The sequence below is a fragment of the Manis pentadactyla genome, chromosome 2 (genome assembly GCF_030020395.1).
Source record: "Manis pentadactyla isolate mManPen7 chromosome 2, mManPen7.hap1, whole genome shotgun sequence".
NCBI lineage: Eukaryota > Metazoa > Chordata > Mammalia > Pholidota > Manidae > Manis > Manis pentadactyla.
In genome coordinates this window covers 34,765,400-34,787,686 of record NC_080020.1, presented here as the reverse complement: position 1 = coordinate 34,787,686, position 22,287 = coordinate 34,765,400, and the positions used below count along the sequence as shown (strand labels likewise).

The 22,287-nt window shown below is 37.6% G+C and overlaps 1 protein-coding gene across 8 annotated transcripts in view; it reads left to right on the top strand.

The window, feature by feature from the left end:
* The first annotated feature begins 220 nt into the window (after positions 1 to 220).
* Positions 221 to 22,287, top strand: part of PWWP2A (PWWP domain containing 2A) — a 31,281-nt gene continuing 9,214 nt past the window's right edge. For 2 of the 8 annotated variants that reach the window (XR_008993565.1, XM_057491289.1), the window contains exons 1-2: positions 221 to 905; positions 15,739 to 17,436. Coding sequence is in view for 7 of the 8 variants with exons in the window: in XM_057491289.1 (XP_057347272.1) it covers positions 322 to 905; positions 15,739 to 17,422 (2,268 nt within the window). In the remaining variant the exon portion in view is untranslated. Of the gene's footprint in view, positions 906 to 15,738; positions 21,777 to 22,287 lie in introns of those variants that run through there. The other 6 variants (XM_036917797.2, XM_036917721.2, XM_036917387.2 and 3 more) reach the window with 5 other exon arrangements.

Sequence of the window (22,287 nt, the reverse complement as noted above, 5' to 3'; positions counted from 1 at the left end):
TGGCTCAGCTTTTGTGACTTCCCCTGCCCCCTGACTCCTCTACTAAGATTCGACATTTGACAACTCATCCGGCCAATGAGAAGTTCCTACTCTGTATGGGAGGCAGGGACTGACTGAAGACAGACGTCCCCATCTAGCCAATGGAACATCATAAGTGCGGGAGGGGTGTAGGACGGAACCAATGGCGCGGTGTCAATAACGAGCATCAGTGAAAGGGCGGGACAAAATTGTTCGCGGGAGGGAGGGGAAGGCCCAGGGAACCAAGCAGTGCTGCCGCCGCCGCTGCAGCCTGAGTTGGAGGAGGGAGAAGCCAGGAGGAAAATGGCGGCTGTGGCTGCAGAGGCGGCAGCGACTGCAGCGTCCCCCGGGGAGGGGGGCGCAGGCGAGGCTGAGCCGGAGATGGAGCCCATCCCCGGCAGCGAGGCCGGTACTGACCCCCTCCCGGTCACGGCCACTGAAGCATCTGTGCCGGACGGCGAGGCCGACGGGCAGCAGTCTTCCTCTCAGGCCGACGAGCCGCGGCTCCCGCCGCCGCCGCCACCGCCGGGGGAGCTCGCCCGCAGCCCAGAGGCGGCGGGGCCGGAGCTGGAGGCTGAGGAGAAGCTTCCCGCCCGGGCGGTGGAGCCGGCGGCTGCCGCACCCCAGGAACGACCCGACTTTTCGCCTTCCCCAGTACCGCCGCCCGAGCAGCCCCCGGCTCCCGAGGGGCGTCAGGAGCCGCCGCTGCCCCAGCCCGCAGTCCCGGCGCTCGTGCCGCCGGCGGGCGGGGACTCCGCCGTGTCGCAGCTGATTCCCGGCTCGGAGGTGCGGGTCACGCTGGACCACATCATTGAGGACGCGCTTGTCGTGTCGTTCCGCCTTGGGGAGAAGCTCTTCTCCGGGGTCCTCATGGATCTGTCCAAAAGGTACCGCGCCCGCCCACAGCACGTTCCGGGGCGCCAGGGTCCTGTCGGTCCTCAGGGAGGGAGGGGCCGCGGCGGCCCCTTCACCCCGGGCTCCCGGCGCCCGCCGCCTGCTCCGCGCGCGGGTGCCGCGCGGCGCGCGCTCCGAGTGGGGCCGGCGCGCGAGGCTGGGAGAGGGCGGGCCCTGCCCCAGGTGGGCGCCTGCAAGGGCAGGTGTGCCGCCGGCGGGGGAGCGCGGGGGCATGACCGGCTGGTGGGTCTCACCCCGACCCCGGCTCTCTAACACTGGGGCGGGTTGGTTAATGCAAAAAAGCAGAAGGATTTTTGCAGACAACAGGGTACTGGGCGAGGGAAGATTGCTTGTACGGCAGTTCTGTTCTCAATTTAACCTTTAACGAGTTGGAGAAAGGAGGTTTGCATTGGTGTTCCCCAAAGGTTAACTGTCACTCCTTTTGGGGGAAGAGCATTTGTTACAAATGAGCCTTTTTTGACCGTTATCCTTATTGTTAGAACTAATTACTCTGTAATTCTTCAATAGGGAAGCCCATTTGGCTAATTATAATGATAGTCTAAAGGAGAGATCGGAATATTTTTAACCTATAATATCAAGATAGTGTAGTATGAAAAGTGTTCAAATACCGACTTCTCATACTGTAGTGACAGTTTAAATTTCTGTATTAAGGTCAGGAAGGTTCAGTTCACCCACAAACCTGTCTTAACCACTACGTTTTGATCTTTTATGTAGAATGTTTATGGGCGTTGCTTTATTTAAACAGGTAAAGAAGATCATCTGTCCTAAGTCTAGAGTTAAGTTAACCTTTTTATTCTCTTCTTTTGCAGATATGAAGTGCAGAGACTCCCATTCACGGCTCTCCATTCTGTTTCCTGCAACAGCACACACACTGATGTATCTCACCTGTTTGGAAATGGCTTATTTTAGTATGTTTTACTTTTAACTCCTAGCCCTCCCATCAAGTCACAAGATTCTTCCCATTTGGGGGAAAAAGCCGTTTCATATACATACTGAAGTACGGTGTTTTGGGGGGAAAAGATGGGAGACTTTACAATTTATTCTCTACCGTGTTTAATTAATTTCTTAAAAAAAAATTGATAAAGCATTTTGGGTTAGGACTTTTGCACTTGTGTTTTCATTGTTAGAAAGCAGAGTAAGACCAGTGCACTTTCCACTGATGTGTTTAACAGCGAAAGAGAGACTCAGTAGTGTGAATGCTATTGAATCAAACAGAAGTGAAGGCCAGTGATTGTGTGAGAATCTGGATTTCAAATCTGCAAAAGGAAGGTGCAAAAAGGTAAGTTGTTTCTGGAAATGGTTGGATAGCGCTTTCCTGTTTCAAGGTGCTCATTGTGTTTGTGTATTATTTTTCTTTGGTAGGGAATTGCAATTATGAATTTTGGTCTATTTTGCCAACAGTGCTCATAAACAGCAATTTCTTTTGCTGGGGGAGCTATTAAGAACCTTTTATGTTTTCATGTTTTGAAGTGAAGGGATCCTGTCATTAAAATATTTTTTTTTTAAAGTCATTACGTGAACCATATCAATGTTTCATTCAACAAATACTTACTGAGCATATCTGTATGTAAGGCACCCTTCTAGGTATTGAGAGTATTGTATGTATGAGTCTCACAGTTCCTGCCTTCTAGTGTTTTTGTGGGAAGCACCCTTTATGGAAGCGGTGAGGAAATAAAACACTCAGTGTTTTTAAAACTTAGCACTTAAAGGAATTATTATTGGACTAATGATCGACTAGTTGAGTATCCCTTTTTCATAATTTAATATAATCTTGAAAAATGGATCTGCCAATATATTTTATAATCTGTGCTTACCTGGATTGCATACTTTGATGTGCAGTTTTGGAGTTAACTGATGATCCACGAGATAACTCTTTATACTCTTAAATGGACACCATACACCTTAAGACCATAGTCATCAGTTGATTTAAAAATAGCTTATCCTATTTGAATTGTCATTAAATTACACCTTTAGGTAAAAATAACAAGTGTTTCCTATTTGAGTGCCTGTTAGGTACCAAGCATTGTGCCACATGCTTTAGTCTTTATAACTGTGGCTTTTCACTTGTATAGGAGGAAATCGGGGTTTCATTTAATTTGGCCAGTCACTTAGAATGTAAATGTCAAAGCAAGGATTCAAGTGTAGGTTGATCTGATTCTGAAGCCTATGCTTTTTCTACTTCCTTATTGGAAAGTTAGTTGGGCTGACAAATACTCTTTTAAGCAGTTAAGTGAAGAATTGGATGTTTCTGAAATTAGTGCTTATCTTGGTTTCAGCAGATGTTTTGGGTAATACAGAGGATATGGATGTTGGAGCCAAGCAGATTCTTTGGTCAGCTAATAGCCATGGAACTTCTGCTCTGGAGAATCCCCATTTCCTTAGCTGTATGTTGGGGAACACAAGTAGGCTTTGAAGACTTGGTTCTTGTCTGTTCAGTGATAGGAAAGAATTAACTCTTAGAAGATTACTGTTTCACTGTGTGTGTGCATTTCTTTGGTCTTCAGAAGGGCCAGTTACTGCTTTAATTAATCATTTTATTCTGACTATGCATGGTACAGAAATGTCTTGAAGTTGGAAGAGCTGTCCACCATGTAGAGAGAGTTTGTGATAATGCAGTATAGGATATCATATCTATGTAGATTGATGAAGAGAGAGAGCACTTTTATGAACATTGAACATTGTTTTTTCCTGTCATGGTGTTTTTTGCCTTATTTTTAGAGTTACTTGATTGAAGAACACATTTTTGAGGATAATCTTTTTTGTGTGTGGAAAAAGGAGCAGGACACATGTAAATAAAGACAAAAGAAAGTGGTACTAAATAGTAGATTGATCTGAGTGTCAGGTTACTTGGTTTCTGACTTGTAGTTCTGGCCTCTCCAGTTAACACTGACTGGGCAAATCTTTGCCTGTTTGGTTGGGTTACATTATTTCTGGTTCTTAAGAGGCTGATTCATTTTGACTTCAGGTAGTTCACTGAAAACACAAACAAACAAACAAAGTTTATGCCTCACTTTATATATATGTAAAGTGAGTGGGGTGACAAGGTGGTCTGGGGGTCCTGTACCATCCTGGTTTGATTAACTTCCTCTTTTGTCAGAGTAGCTTGCTTTGGCCGATAAATGACATGGTCACCCTAAAAATGAGGGTATTTGAATATCTGGTTAGGACAGATTTTATATAACGTAGTATTTGTTTGAAACTGATTACCTTTAGTGCATTTTCTAGTTTAAGCTGAGCACTGTTTTATACCCAACAGTCTATCCCCAAATCATTAGCAATGTCTAATGACAGTAGTCTAATAGTAGCAGATAAAAATAATCAGCTAACCCACAAATTGAGTTTGGTTTCCTATTCTTTTGCTTCCTTAACCTTATGCTTTTGAATTTTGACTTAGGTACATACGTTTATTTAGCATTATACAATAAGTATTCGGGATGCTAAACTGTCTTAATGATTACTTTAGACAATAATAAATCAGTGGTTGAACCTTATTTTTGTAACGGTGAACCTCTGTAAAGCTCACCCATGCTTTGACATTTATCAACTATTAGCGAAATTTGTTTCATTATATGCCCACTTCCACTGGATTATTTTGAAGCAAATCCTAAACATACCTCTTCACCATATGTATTTCAGTGTAGATCTCTATAAAGTTTTAAAAAAACACAACTGCACCACTGTTACCAGACTTAAAATAATAGCAACAATTTCTTTATATCAGATATCCAGTAAGTGTTAAAATTTTACAGATTGTCTCAAAATTAATCTCAGTCAACATCTAAATCTGGTTCAGATTGGAATCCAAGTAAAATTTATACATTGCAAAGTGTTGATAAGTTTTATAAATTTTTCATCTATGGTTCTAGCATTACTTTTATTAACAGTTTATTTGTTAAATAATAGACACTTTGGAAGGATTTTCCATGTTCTGGATTTTTTTCTGGTTGCACCCCTTTGGATTCATTTTCATAATGTTTTAAAAATAGTTCTTTCCCTCAGGAGCAAACCAAAGGGGTGGCAACAGTCCTTTGAAGGCCTCTTTTGAAAGCCTCTCATCTCGTTTTGGGTCAGTAGAAATGATGTGGATATCTCTTTCCTGTCTGCATACTTTTAGACCTATCCCTTAAACACACTTCCAACTTTAGTAATTTCAAATACAGAAAAAATTAACCAGTCAAGGTTATCTGCAAAAGGCAAATGTCTGCAGCTTCTCAGTCTTCTCTGTCCATACTTGAAAAGACAGAGTTTACTGGGACCTGTGGTTTTCTTTCTACACAGAGGGATCATATAAACTGTTTATTACCATTGTATACATTTTAAAAAGTACTTATAAATCCACTTTAAAATCCTGAAAAATCTAGAAAGAGTTCTATTTTTTGGACCTGATATAAACCAAAAATCATGAATTAAATGCTTATGTTTGAAAATCCTTGTGCATTTAAATTTTGTCATACATGCCTATTAAAGGTTGTTTCTAGTTGTATTTCAGAATTGATCTTTTACAAATACTGGCTTTTTCTGTGTGTATGTGTTGCATTAAAAAGAATTGTGATTTCTTTAGAAAACTTCAGATTTTACTAAGTTCTTAAAACAATTTTTAGAAAATTTACTCATTTTTAAAGGAACTATAAACCAATACAATGATTTTTATTCTTTACAGAGACCATGAAACATATGGTGCAATAGCCCTACTTTTGGTGGGAATATTATACAGCCATTCTAGTGAAGCAGTGAGTAGTAGTATCAGGAGCTTACACTAAGCGTCCAGGTTGAGAATTTAGGCCCTCAGGTAGTATGCTTGAATGATTGTGTTGAGTTGAGTTGTACATATTAAAAACATTTAAGTATTTTTGGGTGATTATTCTGCTTATATGCCAAGGTGTTGGTAAAGTGTTCCCATGGCTAAGTAGCATAGAGCTAGATGCCAATCACTTTCTGACCCAGATGGCTTTACACCCACTTGTACACTAATATATTGTACTGACAGAGTGAGCTCTTCAGTGCATGTTGGACTGTGGTGATGTTTTGGAAGTGATTAATTTTTGGATATTAAAAACCTATTCTGAAGTAAAGAATCATGTAACATGATATTATAAAGTAAGTTTTATAACTAAATTTTATAAACTAACTAGATGTGTTATACATAAACTATGCCAAACATGTTTTGTGGATTTGGGGGTTCTAATGAGATTACTTTCTAGCCCTTTTTGTGTAAGAAAGACCATACCTCACTGTATTGTTTTAAAGCAAAGCTCTTAAAATGAGGTTTAATCTACCTAAGGCCAGTTTTCCTGTAGGGGGCTATTAATGACTGTATTATTATGTGCTTATCTTCTGTTACAGCTGAGTTAATTTCACCTTGATAAAAAAATGAAAGATTTTCTTAGTAGTTATTTGTGCCTATGAGGCGCATCCTTATTTCTTGTACTTATTGGCTCTGTTCTCCCTAAATCCCCAAATTAATTCAGGCACACCAGAACAGAGTTTGCCCTAGTGGAAGGTCTTGCAAGAAAGCAAATGGAGGTTAAGTTATACTTTGGGTGGATTTAATACAGAATGTTCTTGCTAAGTACATCCGGGCAGTGGTCCTCAAAACACATATGTTTAAGATTTCTAAGGGAAAAAAAGGATGTCTGAGCTCCACTCTTTCTGAGCATTTTTAACAAGGTGATTTTGATGCAGTAATTCTTGGACCATATTTGGAGATAACTGATTTTTAGGATGTAGTGTTGCCAAAATAGGACCGAAATTTTGTTAAACCTGTTTTAAAAGTTACTGGTTAATTTCACGTGGGATATAATTACAAAGTAAGCAGTAAATGTGGGGATGGATCACACATACTTACTGTAGAATTGGTAATTAGACTTCGAAATGTTTCTTAAATCTGGTTGCCCACTAGAAGTTTAAATAATCTGTAATCTTTATTTCTCTCCATTTGGACCAGTTTCATTTAGTCACGTAGACTAGAATAGTGGTTTTTAGTCTTTTAAAACTCGTACCTTCTGTAATACTTGATTTTACTTTTCTGCATGTTTCTATCATCTAGAAAGGTTGGCAAGTTTTACTTCTGTAATTAATAATAGCTACTATGTATTTCCCACCCTATGCTAGGCACTGTAGAAAGCACTTTGTATACATTGTTTAATTTTACACTCTGGAAAAAATGCAATCAAGTAAATTCCATTAATTCCCATTTCACAGATGAAGACACTGAGGCTCAGATTAAATAAATTGCCTGAAATTTTAAGTGGCAGATACCAGTAGGTATACTGAAGATGCCTTTTTGAATGATACACAATTCTCTTAAGGTTTGAAAACAGTCCTGTTTTAATACACTTAACTATATTTACCATTACCGTAGTTTATAATTTTGGTGAAGAGTTACCCCTGGTAGGTAGGAATGGTAGTGCCCTCTGTTCCTTACTCAGCCCAGGCAACAGCTGCTTGTTTTCATGGATGAATGCTCTTCAGTTTAATTTAGTGACCTCTTTGGTCGTTTTTGAAAATGGGATTTCTTCTTCATGTATGAAATGTTAAATGTTTTGCCTTGGTTGGCCTGGCTCTAGCAACGTGGAGTTCACTTGTTCATGAGAGGTCACAAAAGTCAGATTTGAAGCTCGAGCACAGGATCATCATTCATTTAGTGCTGGATGATTGAATTGGAAGACCAAACAAAATACAGTAAGTTGTTGGACAAACTTTTTTGGGTAAAATAGGAATAGTGAAATAAATAAGTGGCCTTTTAAAAAAGTCCATTTATTGAGAAATAACTTAGGACTCTGTATGGTGGACCCTATTGGACAACAGTAATAAAAAGAAATACTGAAAGTACATCAAAATCATAATGGAAACATAGGAAACTTCAAACTGCTTATTGGTATCTTAGGGCCAAGGACCCAGGGAATTCTGTCCAAGTGTTTGAAAACTGATGAGTTATTTACATTAATAATTAAACAGATCTTTTACACCAGTGTTCATTTTCTTGGGAAACTGTCAAGTATTTGCTGTAAGTGATGCACCAACGTGAAGTCAAGGTTTGTTTGCTCTTCAAAACATTTTGCCAGTCTGTGGCTATTAAACTTTTCTTAGATGGTTATTTTAAAATAAGAATTTCCTATTAGGGAGTTAAATAATTTGAATACCATACAGATGTTATTACTATTTTTGCTTTTAAAGACTGAAGCAAAAATGTTTCCTCTCTCTACAGTTGTTCCATTTTTATTTTCAAACCTGGTCATCCAGGTAAGTTTTTAGAGGATTGTTTGAAGGTACATGTATGGGAGCTTGAAGTCTAAATTATTAGTGTTTAACACCCCTACCACCACCATGATTTTATTAAAGAGGATTGAATAGACCTTTTAAAAGATCGAATATATTCTTATGGGTAGAGAAATGTTAATGTTCTTTTAAGACTTTATGTAGCACCCCTCCCCATCAGTTAATTTTAAAAAATACTTCCTGGTATTCTAGTTAATAATTGGTGCTTGTTCTGTTTTGTGTTGCTAAAGTCATCCTCCCTGTTTTTACCCATTTGGGTACCCATAGTGCCTGCAGATTGCCTTTGTAAAGCTTGGGGCTTTTAATTCAAAACATCATCCATTCGCTTACAGTTATAAAATTGAATACATTTACATTTTAATATAATAGCTACCATGTATTTTACTTTGTACTAGGCCTTTTGGTAAGCAATTATGTATATTTCTTATTAATCTGATGACAATTTTATCAATTTACTTAACTGCAATTCCAGTATACAAAAAGCTCTGAAAAGGGAACTTCTTTGGTGGCAAAACCTAACCTGATTGAAATTATGTGATCTATTTATCCCATTTAGTGTGATTGTTCTTTCATTTCATTTACTGCTGAAATATTAATATGTTTGATAATCGGGTGTTTATTAACTTCTGAAAACCAGAAAAATTCAGAATTCTGAAGCCTGTCATGGGGTTCAGGAAAGAGCATGTGGACCTGTTAGCTACTCCACTCTCTTAGTGTGGAGGTGGAGAAAAGGGGCTAACTTGATGAAATGAGGGGAGGCAGTAATAGCATAGTTAAGAACCTGACATTGGGCTGACTGCCTAGGTTCAGATCCTGGCTTAACCGCTAAACTAGTTGTGTGATCTAGGGAAGGCATACACTAGTGAAGTATACTTTGTAATGTTCCTCTTGTAATTGTAGATTAATGATACCAAAATAAAAATTAAAAAAAAATATACTTTTAAATTGTTTACTTCAATTCCACAAAAACTTATAGGGCAAATGAAAGTATATAAAAAAGAATATGTGTCCTACTTACACATAAATGCTAGCAAACTGACCGCCAACTACCACAAAGCACAAAATCAACATTCAAATACAAGGATGCTAATTAGTCAGATAGTATAAAATTAGATCCCAGCCCAAGGACCCAGCTTATGAGGTGAGACCTGAATGGTCCTAGCCAAGAGGCCACAGACTTCACAGGGAAAAGAAGTGTTTACAGTTATAAAATTGAATACATTTACATTTTAATATAATAGCTACCATGTATTTTACTTAATGTATACTAGGCCTTTTGGTAAGCAATTATGTATATTTCTTACTCATCTTGATGACAATTTTATCAAGTTGTGTGCCTTGACACTGTGTGCCTTAGTTTCATCAATTTAAGTGAGGATAGTAACAGCACTTAAATATTAGGGGTGTTGTGATGGTTAAACCAATTAATGTAAAATGCCTACTTAGAATAGTGTGTGGTACATAGTAAATGCTGTAGAAGTGTTTTAACTATTTTATGAAGTAGCTTTTAAGTGGCAGAACTAGGATGAATGTGACAGCAGCTATTTAATATGGGGTTGCTTGAACAGCCACTCGACCTAAATTCTGTTGTATTGTGGCCTGCATCTTTAAAGTACTTGAAAAGGAACTGTAGAAGCTTCAGGTAGTACCTGGGATGTGTAACTTTCCCCTTTTAATGAGGAAGGTGCCATTTATATTTTACTAGGGATTGATAGTGATAACTAGGTGGTGTTTGCATAATGGATGGTGTTGGGTGTTTCTCTGTTTTCTTTCTGCTAGCCCCTTCTGGTGTATGACTGAGGAAGTCACAGGTACTTGCATGAGGAGTGAGTTACAGTCTCATTAGGGAAACTTAGTCTTTATGGTCTCTCCTCTTCCTATATGCTTAATGCTGAAAAGGGCTCATCGTTGAGAATAACACATTTTAAAGTTAGTGAAAGGAAAACATTTATGTGCTTTTCTTTTTACTTACTAAATGATGGCACCAGACTAGATGCTTTGGGTCCCATCACTAATTTGATCAGAAGACTTCACTGTCTTGGCCTCACCTGCTAGGAGACTAGTATTCTTCACCTTCCTCACCCTTACCTGACCATCCTTAACAACACGCTCTTTTTTTATACAATCACCAACATATCCTCTTCTGTTTCTGCCGGGTGGATTATCCTTTTTGCTTGTTCTAAGCCTCTGAATCCTTACCCCATTCATGTAGAAAAGGAATCAGATTGTTGACTGGTGGTTCTTAACACTGCATCTGATAATGTGTTTGCTTTTACCACACCTTCTCAGTGCTTTAACTTTATTAAACCAACTTTCACTAAAAAATGTGTAACCACTCTTCACTCGTTTTGATCTTCACTTGATTTGCTTGGGCCGTTTTGGTGTAGTCTGTTTCCTTCAAAGCCCATAGCCGATCACTAACCCACAGTGATTTCTTATCCCTCTGAAGTCTGTGGCCTCTTGGCAAGGACCATTCTGGTCTCACCTCATAAATTGGGTCCTTGGGCTGGGATCTAATTTTATACTATCTGACTAATTAGCATCCTTGTATTTGAATGTTGATTTTGTGCTTTGTGGTAGTTGGCGGTCAGTTTGCTAGCATTTATGTTTAAGTAGGACACATTTTCTTTTTTATATACTTTCATTGCCCTATAAGTTTTTGTGATATTGAAGTAAACAGTTTAAAAGTATACTTTAAAAAAATTTTTTATTTTGGTATCATTTAATCTACAATTACATGAGGAACATTAAAAAGTATACTTTTTAAAAGCTAATTTTAAAGTTTTTCTTCTGAAATAGCTTGAAGTATGGCAGAGCTCTTAGAAACTCTATCTAGATTCACTAATTTTTAACATTTTGCTACATTTGCTTTATCATTTCTTAAACATTTTTTCATTGAACTGTTAAGAGTAATAAGTTGCATACATTGTTCTTTGCCCATTAATACTTGAGCATTTCTTTTTTAAGATCAAAGATACTTGCATATATAACCACAGAATAGTTTTCAAATTCATAAAACATTGTGACTGAGTACTTTTACTAATTTACAGTCCATATTATTTTGTCAGTTTTTCCAATATTGTCTTTTAAAGCTTTTTTCCTCTTCCAGTAAATGATCATCTATTGCATTTATTTACAATATTATATAGAATATAATAGGGGCTCTTCCTCAGTTAGGTTTGTCTGATACTTGCTCATGAGACGTTTGGCGATAGTCATTTGCCCATACTGGGGACGGTCGCTGGGTTCTCCCTCTGGTGTGGGTGGTGTCTTGTTATCCCCAGTAGTTACTGTTACTTCCCTTGTACTAATCATTCCTTTATTACCATGAAAATAACACTGCTCATCAACTTTCCCCTGTACATTTGATAGAGGTACAAAATTTCAGTTGTGGCAGAAAACACAAAATGTACTCTCTTAACCACTTTAAAGTGTGTAGTTCATTAAGTAGTATTAAGTACATTCACACTGCTGTGAAATCAAACTCTGGAACTTTTTCATCTTGCAAAACTGGAACTCTATACCCATTAAACAATTCTCTGTTTTCCATTTCCCACCAAGCCTTGGCAACCACCATTCTACATTGTTTCTGTGAATTTGACTACCTTAGTTATCTTATTTAAGTGGAGTCGTGTAATATCTTTTTGTGATCACTTAGTGTAATTTCTGAAGTTTCATCCATGTTGTAGCATTTGACAGGATTTCCTTTTTTAAGGCTGAATAACATTCCACTCATTGCATGTATATACTACATTTTGTTTACCATTTGTCCATTGATGGGCACTTGGGTTATTTCTACCTTTTGGCTGTTGTGAATAATGCTGCTTTGAACATCAAGACCGCACATATCTCTTTGAGACACTATTTTAATTATTTTGGATGTATACCCAGAAGTGGGGGTGCTGGCTCATTTTTAATTTTTTTGAAGCACAGATGTACATTTTTATTTTGTAAAATTTTCCATTGCTTGTAGCTATTGAATTAATTTCATTTGTCCTGGATTAAATGTTGACATAATAACCAATATCACAGAGAAAATGTGAGCCAGAGTAAGCTTGCTTCACAATTTTCCCTCCTTTATGATTTAACCTGTTGTTAATCTAAGGAAATGGTAATTCCTGAAAACATGCTTGAAGTGAAGTAAATCTGGAAATTATTTTTCTCATGGTTAATTGCATGTAATTTTTTTCTACTGTGAGTTAAGAGGAATTCTGAGAAGAAAAGTTTGTTTTTTCTTGATCCGTTTGTTGGAGGGAGGTTTGATCTAGCCAGAACACTGGATCCTGTTTGAACTAACCCTCCTGAACTTTCTCTGAGCACTAAATTCCTCAGGACCTCTCTTTGCTTGCCTAAAATAGAACACCTTAGTTTTTTACTTCTCTATCGTTGGTATATAATATTAAAAAAAAATCTCCTAAAATTGGAGTTTAGCAACCAGAATTAGAAGAAAATGAGAATCAGTTGTGCACTATTTAAACTGTTGAAAGCAGGAAGGAAAAGAATATAATCCTAGGTCAGAGATGAGTTTGAGGTTGCTATGATGTTAACACTGATGAACACTATGTCAATATTTAAGAAAACATTTTCAGAATAAGAGTAAGAGTTGTTGGTATACATTTTTTGTTTTGTTTGAGGTACTCCTTTGGAAAGGGAATTTGGATGATGTTATGAGCTTCACTCCAAGAAGTAAAGCATATTTAGGTACAGGATTGACTGGTAATGCTAGAAATCTTAAGTAAATACCATACTTTTGTAAAGCCTACAAGTGGGTGAATAAAGGCTTTGTTCAGTCAAAGCTCAAAATTTTGGCACTCATTACTCCTAATTTATTAAGATAGCTAGTTTTAAAACATTTTATAGATTCACAGGAATTTGCAAAGATAGTGCAGAGAGGTCTCTTGAATACTTCACCTAGTTTTCCCCAGAAGCTATTTTTAATGAAGCCATAATACCTGAATATTTCTCCTTCAGAATTTTTGGGTAGTGGTTAAATAAGGCTGAAAATAGGTAATGTTTAGAATAAGTCATTAATATGTTAATAAATACCTTCATGCTGTACAAAGAAGGGGTGTAGGGGAAAGGGGAGAGATACTTTGCATCTTACTACTGAACTTTTGAGTATTTGTAAAAAAGTTCTTTCAGAAAAAGCTCAAGCAAGGGATACTAGTTAAACTTCACCTCTCCACTGACTGTTAAAACTTCCTCTGCTGAGGTCACTCTTTGATGAACATTCATATGGGACATAAATATCTTTACTTTAGAAAAAGACAAATAAAACTCCATGAGGGTAAACATTAGATTCCACAGTTTACTTTATATAAATAGCTTTGAAATAATTGGCTGGGTTATCTTGACATTGAGATTATAAATTAAAGAAAGGATTCCCAAACTCCAGGAAATTGTTAGTTAAAAATAAGATCAAATTACTTACATGAAGTAAATGAAGTGAATTTTAGCCAAGAAAAATGGCTAACATTTAATTGAACTATTAATCCTCATTGGAATCCTTTAAGGTAGGGAATAGTACCACCTCATTTGACCCCATTTGACGTTTAGTAACACTTGAAGATATAGAGTTAAGAGACAGTTGTGAAACATAACCTCAAACATTAAGATAATTACAGTGTAGTTATTCCCAATGAAAGGAAGGAAATTTGTTCTTTGTTCGGCTGTGGAAACCTGAAAGTGTAATGCATCAAAACGATGGCTTTTAAAAAATTTTTTAGAAAATTTTTATCACTAATAATAGTGGTCTCACCAGATAAGTTACATTATTTTAAGTAGTTCTACGTAAAACCCAAAGCCAGCTCTCTTGTCTTATCATTTTGAAAAAGTGGTTATTGAGTACCCACATAGAGAAAAAGACTAAATGCTCAAAGTTGGAATTAACTAGTCAGGAAGCAAACAGATACCAAATGCTACACTAGCATAGGAAAGTCATTTTTTGTAAATCTGGTGCAGTGAGGAATGTATCCTTTGTGGATTATCTTGGACCCAAACTTGTCCCACCCTAAGTAACAAAGGTTTTCTTCTTCCTGTGTGGTTTGTAAATATTTGCTATATAAGTTGATGGTTTGTGGTAGCTAAGCTTTCTTTAGGAAGAAAACTATTCAGCTGTTACGGCTGGATACTCTCGTGGTTCTGGCTTTTCTGTATATCCCTGCTTTGAAGTTAGGTGCACTGACAGCCCTAAGAACATGAAATCTCAAGATTTCTTCCCACGAAAGGTATTTCTGAACCTTTTTGTGGACAGGCATATGGGCATTTAGTTTTAGAGAATCTGAGAACCCACACTCATTTTCCAGAAAAGTGGGCATATGTAAATCACTGACATCTAACGTCGGGGTTCTGCATGACTCCTGAAGCTGATCCTCTAAGCTCTTCCACTTTAAGGGACTGGCAGTAGAACTGTACTGTGCTCGATACTGCTTGAATCAAATAGTGTTTAAAATGATCATAGTAATGTGTATATGATAACATATATGATAGTATGATTTCATTTTCATGTGCAGGAAGTTAGCAGGTTTAACTTTAAGGATTCTTCATGTTTAGTCCAGGCAGATTAAAACAGTTATTTTTAAGTCTGCATGAGAAATAAGAATATTGACCCCTGTTTTATTAGAAACTGAGAATTATAAATATCTGTGTTTTATACCAGTGCTTTGTAAACTGGGTCTGGACCTGTAAGGGAGTTTTGAAATACATTTAATGGTGTCTGGCATTTAAAACAGAAGAAACCAGAGTAGAAAAAAATATGTATCACATAATATAAGGTTAACTATTTAGGGACACTTTTGCTTAAGTGTGTGTATTTATGTATGCATATATTTATGCATGTGTACGTAGATAAATGTTTTTATTGGATTGCAATGTAAAAATGTTAATGTACAATGTGATTAAAAAAATTTAGCCACAGCTTTATACCTGTGTTTTTGAGGTAATTTGGGTATCTGTATTTCTAGTATTTTTGTGTTTTTGTAGGGTTGGGTGGACAAGGGCTTAAGAGTTAGGGTACAAGAGTAAAAGAGAAAGCTGTCTTTGAATCTTCAAGCAATTAAAGTTAAGATGAGTGTTTACTGATTAAGTGTTCCTGGGTAGTTAAGGCTGAATTTGTCTTAGGAAGCTTTTGAAAGCTATTATAACCAAAGATACGTATGTTAACAAATTTATTGTTAAATTTACTGGACATATTGTCTGTATAGTTAAGTGAATGTAATATCAGATGATGTTTAATATTTAGCTGATAGAACCTCCTTTCTGATCCAAGGCTGGAAAGGTCTAAATAATATCAAGCCATTCTGGCATTTGCTTAGACTAAAATTTGAGTGTCGCTATTTATACCTAAAATGTAGGACCAAAATGGAGGGCTTCGGAATTTTGGGGGAGAGGTACTCAGTAGGTTCTTGTTTTTGTTCTTTAATAGGAACTAGTTTTCGGGAAAGGTCATAAGAATGAACATCAGCTGTGTTTAAGAATTTGAATTATAGACATTAACTTAATAGCTTTTTTTCTTTGTTTCTTTCAAAGGTTTGGGCCCCATGGGATCCCTGTGACAGTATTTCCCAAAAGGGAATATAAGGATAAACCCGAAGCCATGCAGCTCCAAAGTAATACATTCCAAGAAGGGACAGAAGTCAAGCGTGAACTGAACGGTGCTGTTCCCGATGACCCCTCTCCTGGCCTCCCTCCCACGCCGAGCCCGGCTGAAGGCCTGTGGACTTCCAAACCACCGCCCCTCTTCCATGAGGGAGCACCCTACCCTCCCCCCTTGTTTATCAGGGACACGTATAACCAGTCAATACCTCAGCCTCCGCCTCGGAAAATTAAGCGACCCAAACGGAAGATGTACAGGGAAGAGCCAACTTCAATGATGAACGCGATCAAACTACGACCCAGGCAGGTCCTGTGCGATAAGTGTAAGAACAGTGTTGTTGCTGAAAAAAAGGAAATCAGGAAAGGTAGTAGTGCAAGTGACTCTTCTAAATATGAAGATAAAAAACGGAAAAGTGAAAGTATAGCTACTGTGAACAAAAAACTGAAAACTGAACATAAGGTGGATGGGAAAAACCCAAACGAAAGCCAGAGAAGAAATGCTGTGGTCAAGGTCTCAAGTATTGCTCACAGCAGAGGCAGAGTAGTCAAGGTTTCTACTCAGGCAAACACTTCGAAAGCTCAGTTAAGTACTAAAAAAGTGCTCCAGAGTAAGAACATGGATCATGCAAAGGCTCGGGAAGTGCTGAAAATTGCCAAAGAAAAGGCGCAAAAGAAGCAAAGCGAAACCTCTACATCGAAAAATGCACATTCAAAGGTCCATTTCACACGGCGATACCAGAATCCTAGCTCAGGTTCCCTTCCACCCCGGGTTCGTTTAAAACCACAAAGGTACAGGAATGAAGAAAATGATTCTTCTCTGAAGACAGGACTTGAGAAAATGCGGAGCAGCAAGATGGCGCCTAAACCCCAGTCTCGCTGCACCTCTACCCGCTCAGCAGGTGAGGCCCCTTCAGAAAACCAGAGTCCCTCAAAAGGCCCCGAAGAGGCCCGCAGTGAGGTTCAGGACACAACTGAAGTGCTTGTGCCTGGTGAGCAGGATGAACCACAGACACTGGGCAAAAAGGGCAGCAAAAGCAATATCTCTGTTTACATGACCCTAAATCAAAAGAAACCTGACTCTTCCAGTGCTTCAGTGTGTAGCATTGATAGCACAGATGATTTGAAATCCTCCAACTCTGAGTGTAGTTCTTCTGAAAGCTTTGATTTTCCTCCAGGCAGTAGGCATGCACCTTCCACCTCCTCTACTTCCTCCTCTTCAAAGGAAGAGAAAAAGCTCAGTAATTCCTTGAAAATGAAAGTCTTTTCCAAAAACGTCTCTAAATGCGTCACACCAGATGGCAGGACCATATGTGTAGGGGACATTGTTTGGGCCAAGATCTATGGCTTCCCATGGTGGCCAGCCCGTATTCTTACTATAACTGTGAGCCGGAAAGATAACGGCCTTTTAGTCCGACAGGAGGCCCGTATTTCATGGTTCGGGTCTCCGACGACGTCTTTCCTTGCTCTTTCGCAACTCTCCCCCTTTTTAGAAAACTTCCAGTCACGCTTTAATAAGAAGAGAAAGGGCCTGTATCGCAAGGCTATCACAGAGGCAGCCAAGGCTGCCGAGCAGCTGACCCCCGAAGTGCGGGCTCTGTTGACACAGTTTGAAACGTGAACATGGACAGTAAGGTAGGCAAGAACCACTAGAAGGAGCCACAGGTTTCTTGTCTAGTTAGAGGAGTAACTTCTATGAAATAGCTTGGCCAAACTGGAGAGAGAGATTGCACTCAGTTGGCTGCTTTTTTACACTTACCTGATAGCCATTTTTAGACTGGGAAGCTTAAACTGAACAAGCAATCAATTTTGTCTTAAGGAAGTGAGGTTTTAGCAGTATTTTTCAGTTTTGAAGTCTAACCATCCCAAGGCATAGGAACCATAGCCTCAACTGAAAATGAATTTTTGCAGGGACTGTTAATTGCCATTTGTACCTAGTACCGTGTGTATATACACACAATGTGTGTGTGTAGATACATGCACATACATACATATATATATAATATAGCCGGTCACTATGTGACACAGGTTGCATATTTGGGATTGCAGTAAGGGCTGGTGAGCTGGGGGGAACAGTATGGTTATTTAATGACTACCTGTTCTTTAAAGATTAATGATCACTTAGCCTTTCTGTGTGTATAATGGCTCAAAAGTTTGATACTAGGTGTTTGACAAACTGAGATGCTTGCTATTCAGTTTCAGACTGGGGAAATAGCCCAGTAATTGGGATCAGGACTGTCAAGGATGGCTAGGTTTGAATCATCACTCTGTTTTGTCCAGTAGGGATTTAATAAAAACTTTCAAATTTCTGATTTGGGAGTTTAGGTAGGTTTGTCTTTGGATGTGTAAATAGTTGATGGCTAAATTTGGTCAGATTTCTCCTGACTGGCTGTTCCTAAATTCTTAGGATACGTCCTAGTAAATTACACTTTGTGAATTAATTGTCATGTGTAATTGTTGCATTTTGGATGTACCTAATTTGATAATTTTTAAAAAATATTTCCATTTAAGGTATCTGTTTGCAGGTCAGAAAATGAGAAAATGTAATTGTGTAATGCTCTGAAATGTACAAAAAAAACAAGCTGTAAATAAAATCAACTAAATCCAAATTATTTGTGTGTGTTTCTCAAAAAGCTTTGAAAAATTTCAAGATGGTAGAAAATTATTCTTTGTAATAATGTATAGAGGAGGTGAAAAATCAAACTTTTATTTTCCTATTTGCCCTATCAGAATATATTATCTGAGTATAGATAAAAATCAGTGATTAATCAGTATATTCTTCAAATGAGATTTTGCAGTTGTAGAGGTCTGAGAAGCAGATTTGAGACCCTCCTCCCGCCAATTGCATACAAATGTGTGGATTTAATTTTTTCATTTTTTAGTTTCAAAACTACATCACATGCTTCATTCTTTTTTATACTTGTGTAATTACAATCAGTCTCTCGTGCTTGGTCTTCTGCCTCAGGTATCACTGCTACTGGGGCTAGTAACTTAACTCACTATTTTTCTACATGGTCCATCTGTCCCTAAGACTTGATTTCTTATTTTCTACTTATAGCTTTTATTGTTACTGAAAAATACACCTGATTGCCTGTGGAGGCAAACTTATCCCAGTATTTTTTAAGTTGCTTTCATACTTTTTGTACCTTACTTTAAAATTTGATACAATGTCAATCTGACACTTTGGAAACTTGAAACGTTCAGAAACAGCACCTTTTTGTGTATTTCTAAGTAGTCCAATTTGGAATATCTTAGTTAACTATGAAATTAATGATAATATTAACGGAGATTGAAAACCAATAGTCTGTCAGCTTCCTTAAGGTCATGGACTTACTATGGTTTATGTACTGATTTCTGTAAAAGCAAGTAGAATTTCTTCTGGGGAACTCAGAATCAATGCTTTTTGATTATAATAAACACACAATTGAAAGGAAAAACAAATGTGTCACTTGAATAGAACATATTCTTTCCTGCAAACAGAAACAAGTATAAAGGTTTTTGATTATAACAGGTTGAAATTCACAGCATGATTGAGAGGTTTTAAGGAAGTATCTTAAAAGATTTTCCGAGTATTTATTTCAGATTAATGAACTCATTCATATATATTTGAAAGTTTGACATCTAAGGTTCAGAAAGATTTGAACAAGGCTGAGTAAATAGTCACCTAATAATTCCAAGCCTTTGTGTAATGATCCAGGTGAGTTTTAACATAGTGGTTTTGACAGTGGACATTGCTAAGATAGTCAAGTGCTATGGCAAATGTGCTTTCTGGCACCAACCAAATTTGATTCAGAAGCCACATGGGGAAGAAAATTTTGAGAACAAAAGTACTTAATTTTATGTAGTCCATGCCTTTGAGGAGAAGGTTGAAACAATCACAAATGTGCATGATCTCTATCATACCAATGATCCATTTTAAACCCACAGTTTTGCATATTTCATTTGAAGTTCCATTAGGGAAACAAGTTTTAAGGAATTTCTATATTCTTAAAATACGTGTTCTAGACACTAATGGCTGCATATTAATGTTTTGTTCAAATAGAAACTTACTAAGCAGCTAGATAAATTTGTCCAGTGTCTACTGCGGATGGAGATAAGAGTTAAAATCAAGTAATTGTAGCCATTTATATTTCTCTTTAAAATGATAAAAGAAGGAATTTACTCTGGAGAGAACCAAGTGGGTATCTTTTCCCTTTGCAGAGAGGAAATTAGGCTTAGGTAAAATCTCCAGTGGTTTAAAATGAAGGGGCTGAAACAGCATTAGCAAGAGGAGAAACCAAGTGAAGTACTGGCTATAATAGCCAAAGGTGTCTTCATTTCTAGAAGTTCTCAGAAAGCATCAGTATTTTTCCCTTTTATTTTTCTTGAATTGATATTCTTCAGACCAGAAGGCTGACTTCATTTGAAAGGGATATCTATCCAGCTTTCATTAATAGATGTGGAAACAGACATAAAAGATAAAGTAAAATTAACTAGTCTGAACCCACCTACATGACTTCATGGTGTTTTCCTATGTGGTTTTGATGGGAAAAATCTACGAAGGATAATTGTAGACCAGGAATATAGTGAGATAGACTGCAGGTAAAGAATATGAAACGTAACAAAATCATACCAAGTATGTATCTTTTTGAGTGGATCTGAGTTTCTAATTTCAAAATACTGAATTGCACTCCTATCTGAACTGGTTGTACTTAATATTGTATTGAGGGAAAGGTGCACATTGATAGTCCTTTATATGCATAACACATTCCTTGATTCAGAGGAACTGAGTTGGGAGTTGGAAATACAGGCAGACCTCAGAGATGTTGCAGGCTTGGTTCCAGACCACCACCAAAAGCCAGTAATGCAGTAAAGCGAGTCAAATGAGTTTTCTGGTTTCTCAGTGCAAATAAAAGTACGTTTATATATACTGTAGTCTATTGAAGTGTGCAATAGCATTATGTCTAAACAGTGTACATGCTTTAATTAAATAACATTCCTAAAAGGTGCCAACCATCTGAGCTTTTAGCAAATTGTAATCTTGGCTGGTGATGAGTCTTGTCTCAATATTAATGGCTTGCTGACTGATCAGGGTGGTGGTTGCTGAAGGCTTGGGTGGCTGTGGCAGTTTCTTAAAGACAAATTTGCTGCATAAATTGAGTGTGCCTTTCACAGTTTCTCTGTAGCGTGAGATGCTGTTTGGTAGCATTTTTACCTACAGAACTTCTTTCAGAATTGGAGTTAGTCCTCTTAAACTCTGCCACTGCTTTATCAACCAAGTTGATACTCTAAATCCTTTGCTGTCATTTCAAGTCTTCACAGTGTTTTCACCAGGACTAGACTCCATCTCAAGAAACTGCTTTCTTTGCTCACATAAGAGGCAATTCCTCATCTATTAAGGTTTTGTCAAAAGATCATAGTAAATGATCACATCTTTAGGCTCCACTTCTTATTGTAGTTCTCGCTATTTCCACCACATCTTCAGTTACACACTCCACTAAAGTCTTGATCCTTCAATATGAAAAAACTGCAATATCTACAAAGCTCAATAAAGTGAGGTATACCTGTACCTTAAGAAATCTAACTTGGATCGTAATCTGAAATTAGACTTTCCCTTTTGTGAATTAATCTGTGGTTTGTGCTGCATTGGTTTACTGTTAAGTGTTCAGAGCAGAGATGCAAATTTCTAGAAAAGTTGATAATGTTCTGATTCAGGATATTGTCTTGATTTGGGTCCACTGATGGCCTCCAACAGAGAATTGTCCAAAGAGAATGAAGACCCTATTTCTAAACTGGGACAAATTTAGCGGTTACTTTGGGATTGTATCAATATGGTTGCTATTAAAATAATTTCTGGTTGAAATGCCTGATAAAGGGAATTCAGAAACGGTATAAGAGGCTGCACATTCCAATTGTCAGGAGAGAACAAAACAGCTAAGCTGCATTAATTAATTTTACCTAGTTTTGGTTTAGGCTCATATATTCTGTATGTACATTTTTGTACACTTTGTCCCTTCATTCAAAAAAGAGTAAGTAGAATTTAAAATTGAAAGCTTTAGCAATTAATATGTGCTGTTGTGCTCTTTTGAATAAAGGAATAGGAAGTTTAAAGTCATATATTTTTTATTTTTCCAGGATGATGTTGGTGTCTTTACCATAGATAGTTGACACTAAGAAGAGAAACAACTCGACTCTGCTTAATCTTTACCCAAGTAGGAGACTTAATGTTTACTGACTCCAGGATTTTTTTCTCTTCACTTTCCTTGTAACTGTAGGTGGGAATTACCACCTTGTCCTATTAATAGAGCACTGTGATGATATTTTATTGAAATTTAGTTGACATACCAGTGTTAGTTCAGGTGTACAGCGTTGTTTGCTGATACTTTAAAAATTGTCATTAAGTATACCTAACAAAATTTGCCATTTTAACCATTTTTTAAAAGTGTACAGTTCTGTGGCATCAAGTACATTCACACTGTATTGCAACCATCAGCACCATCCATCTGT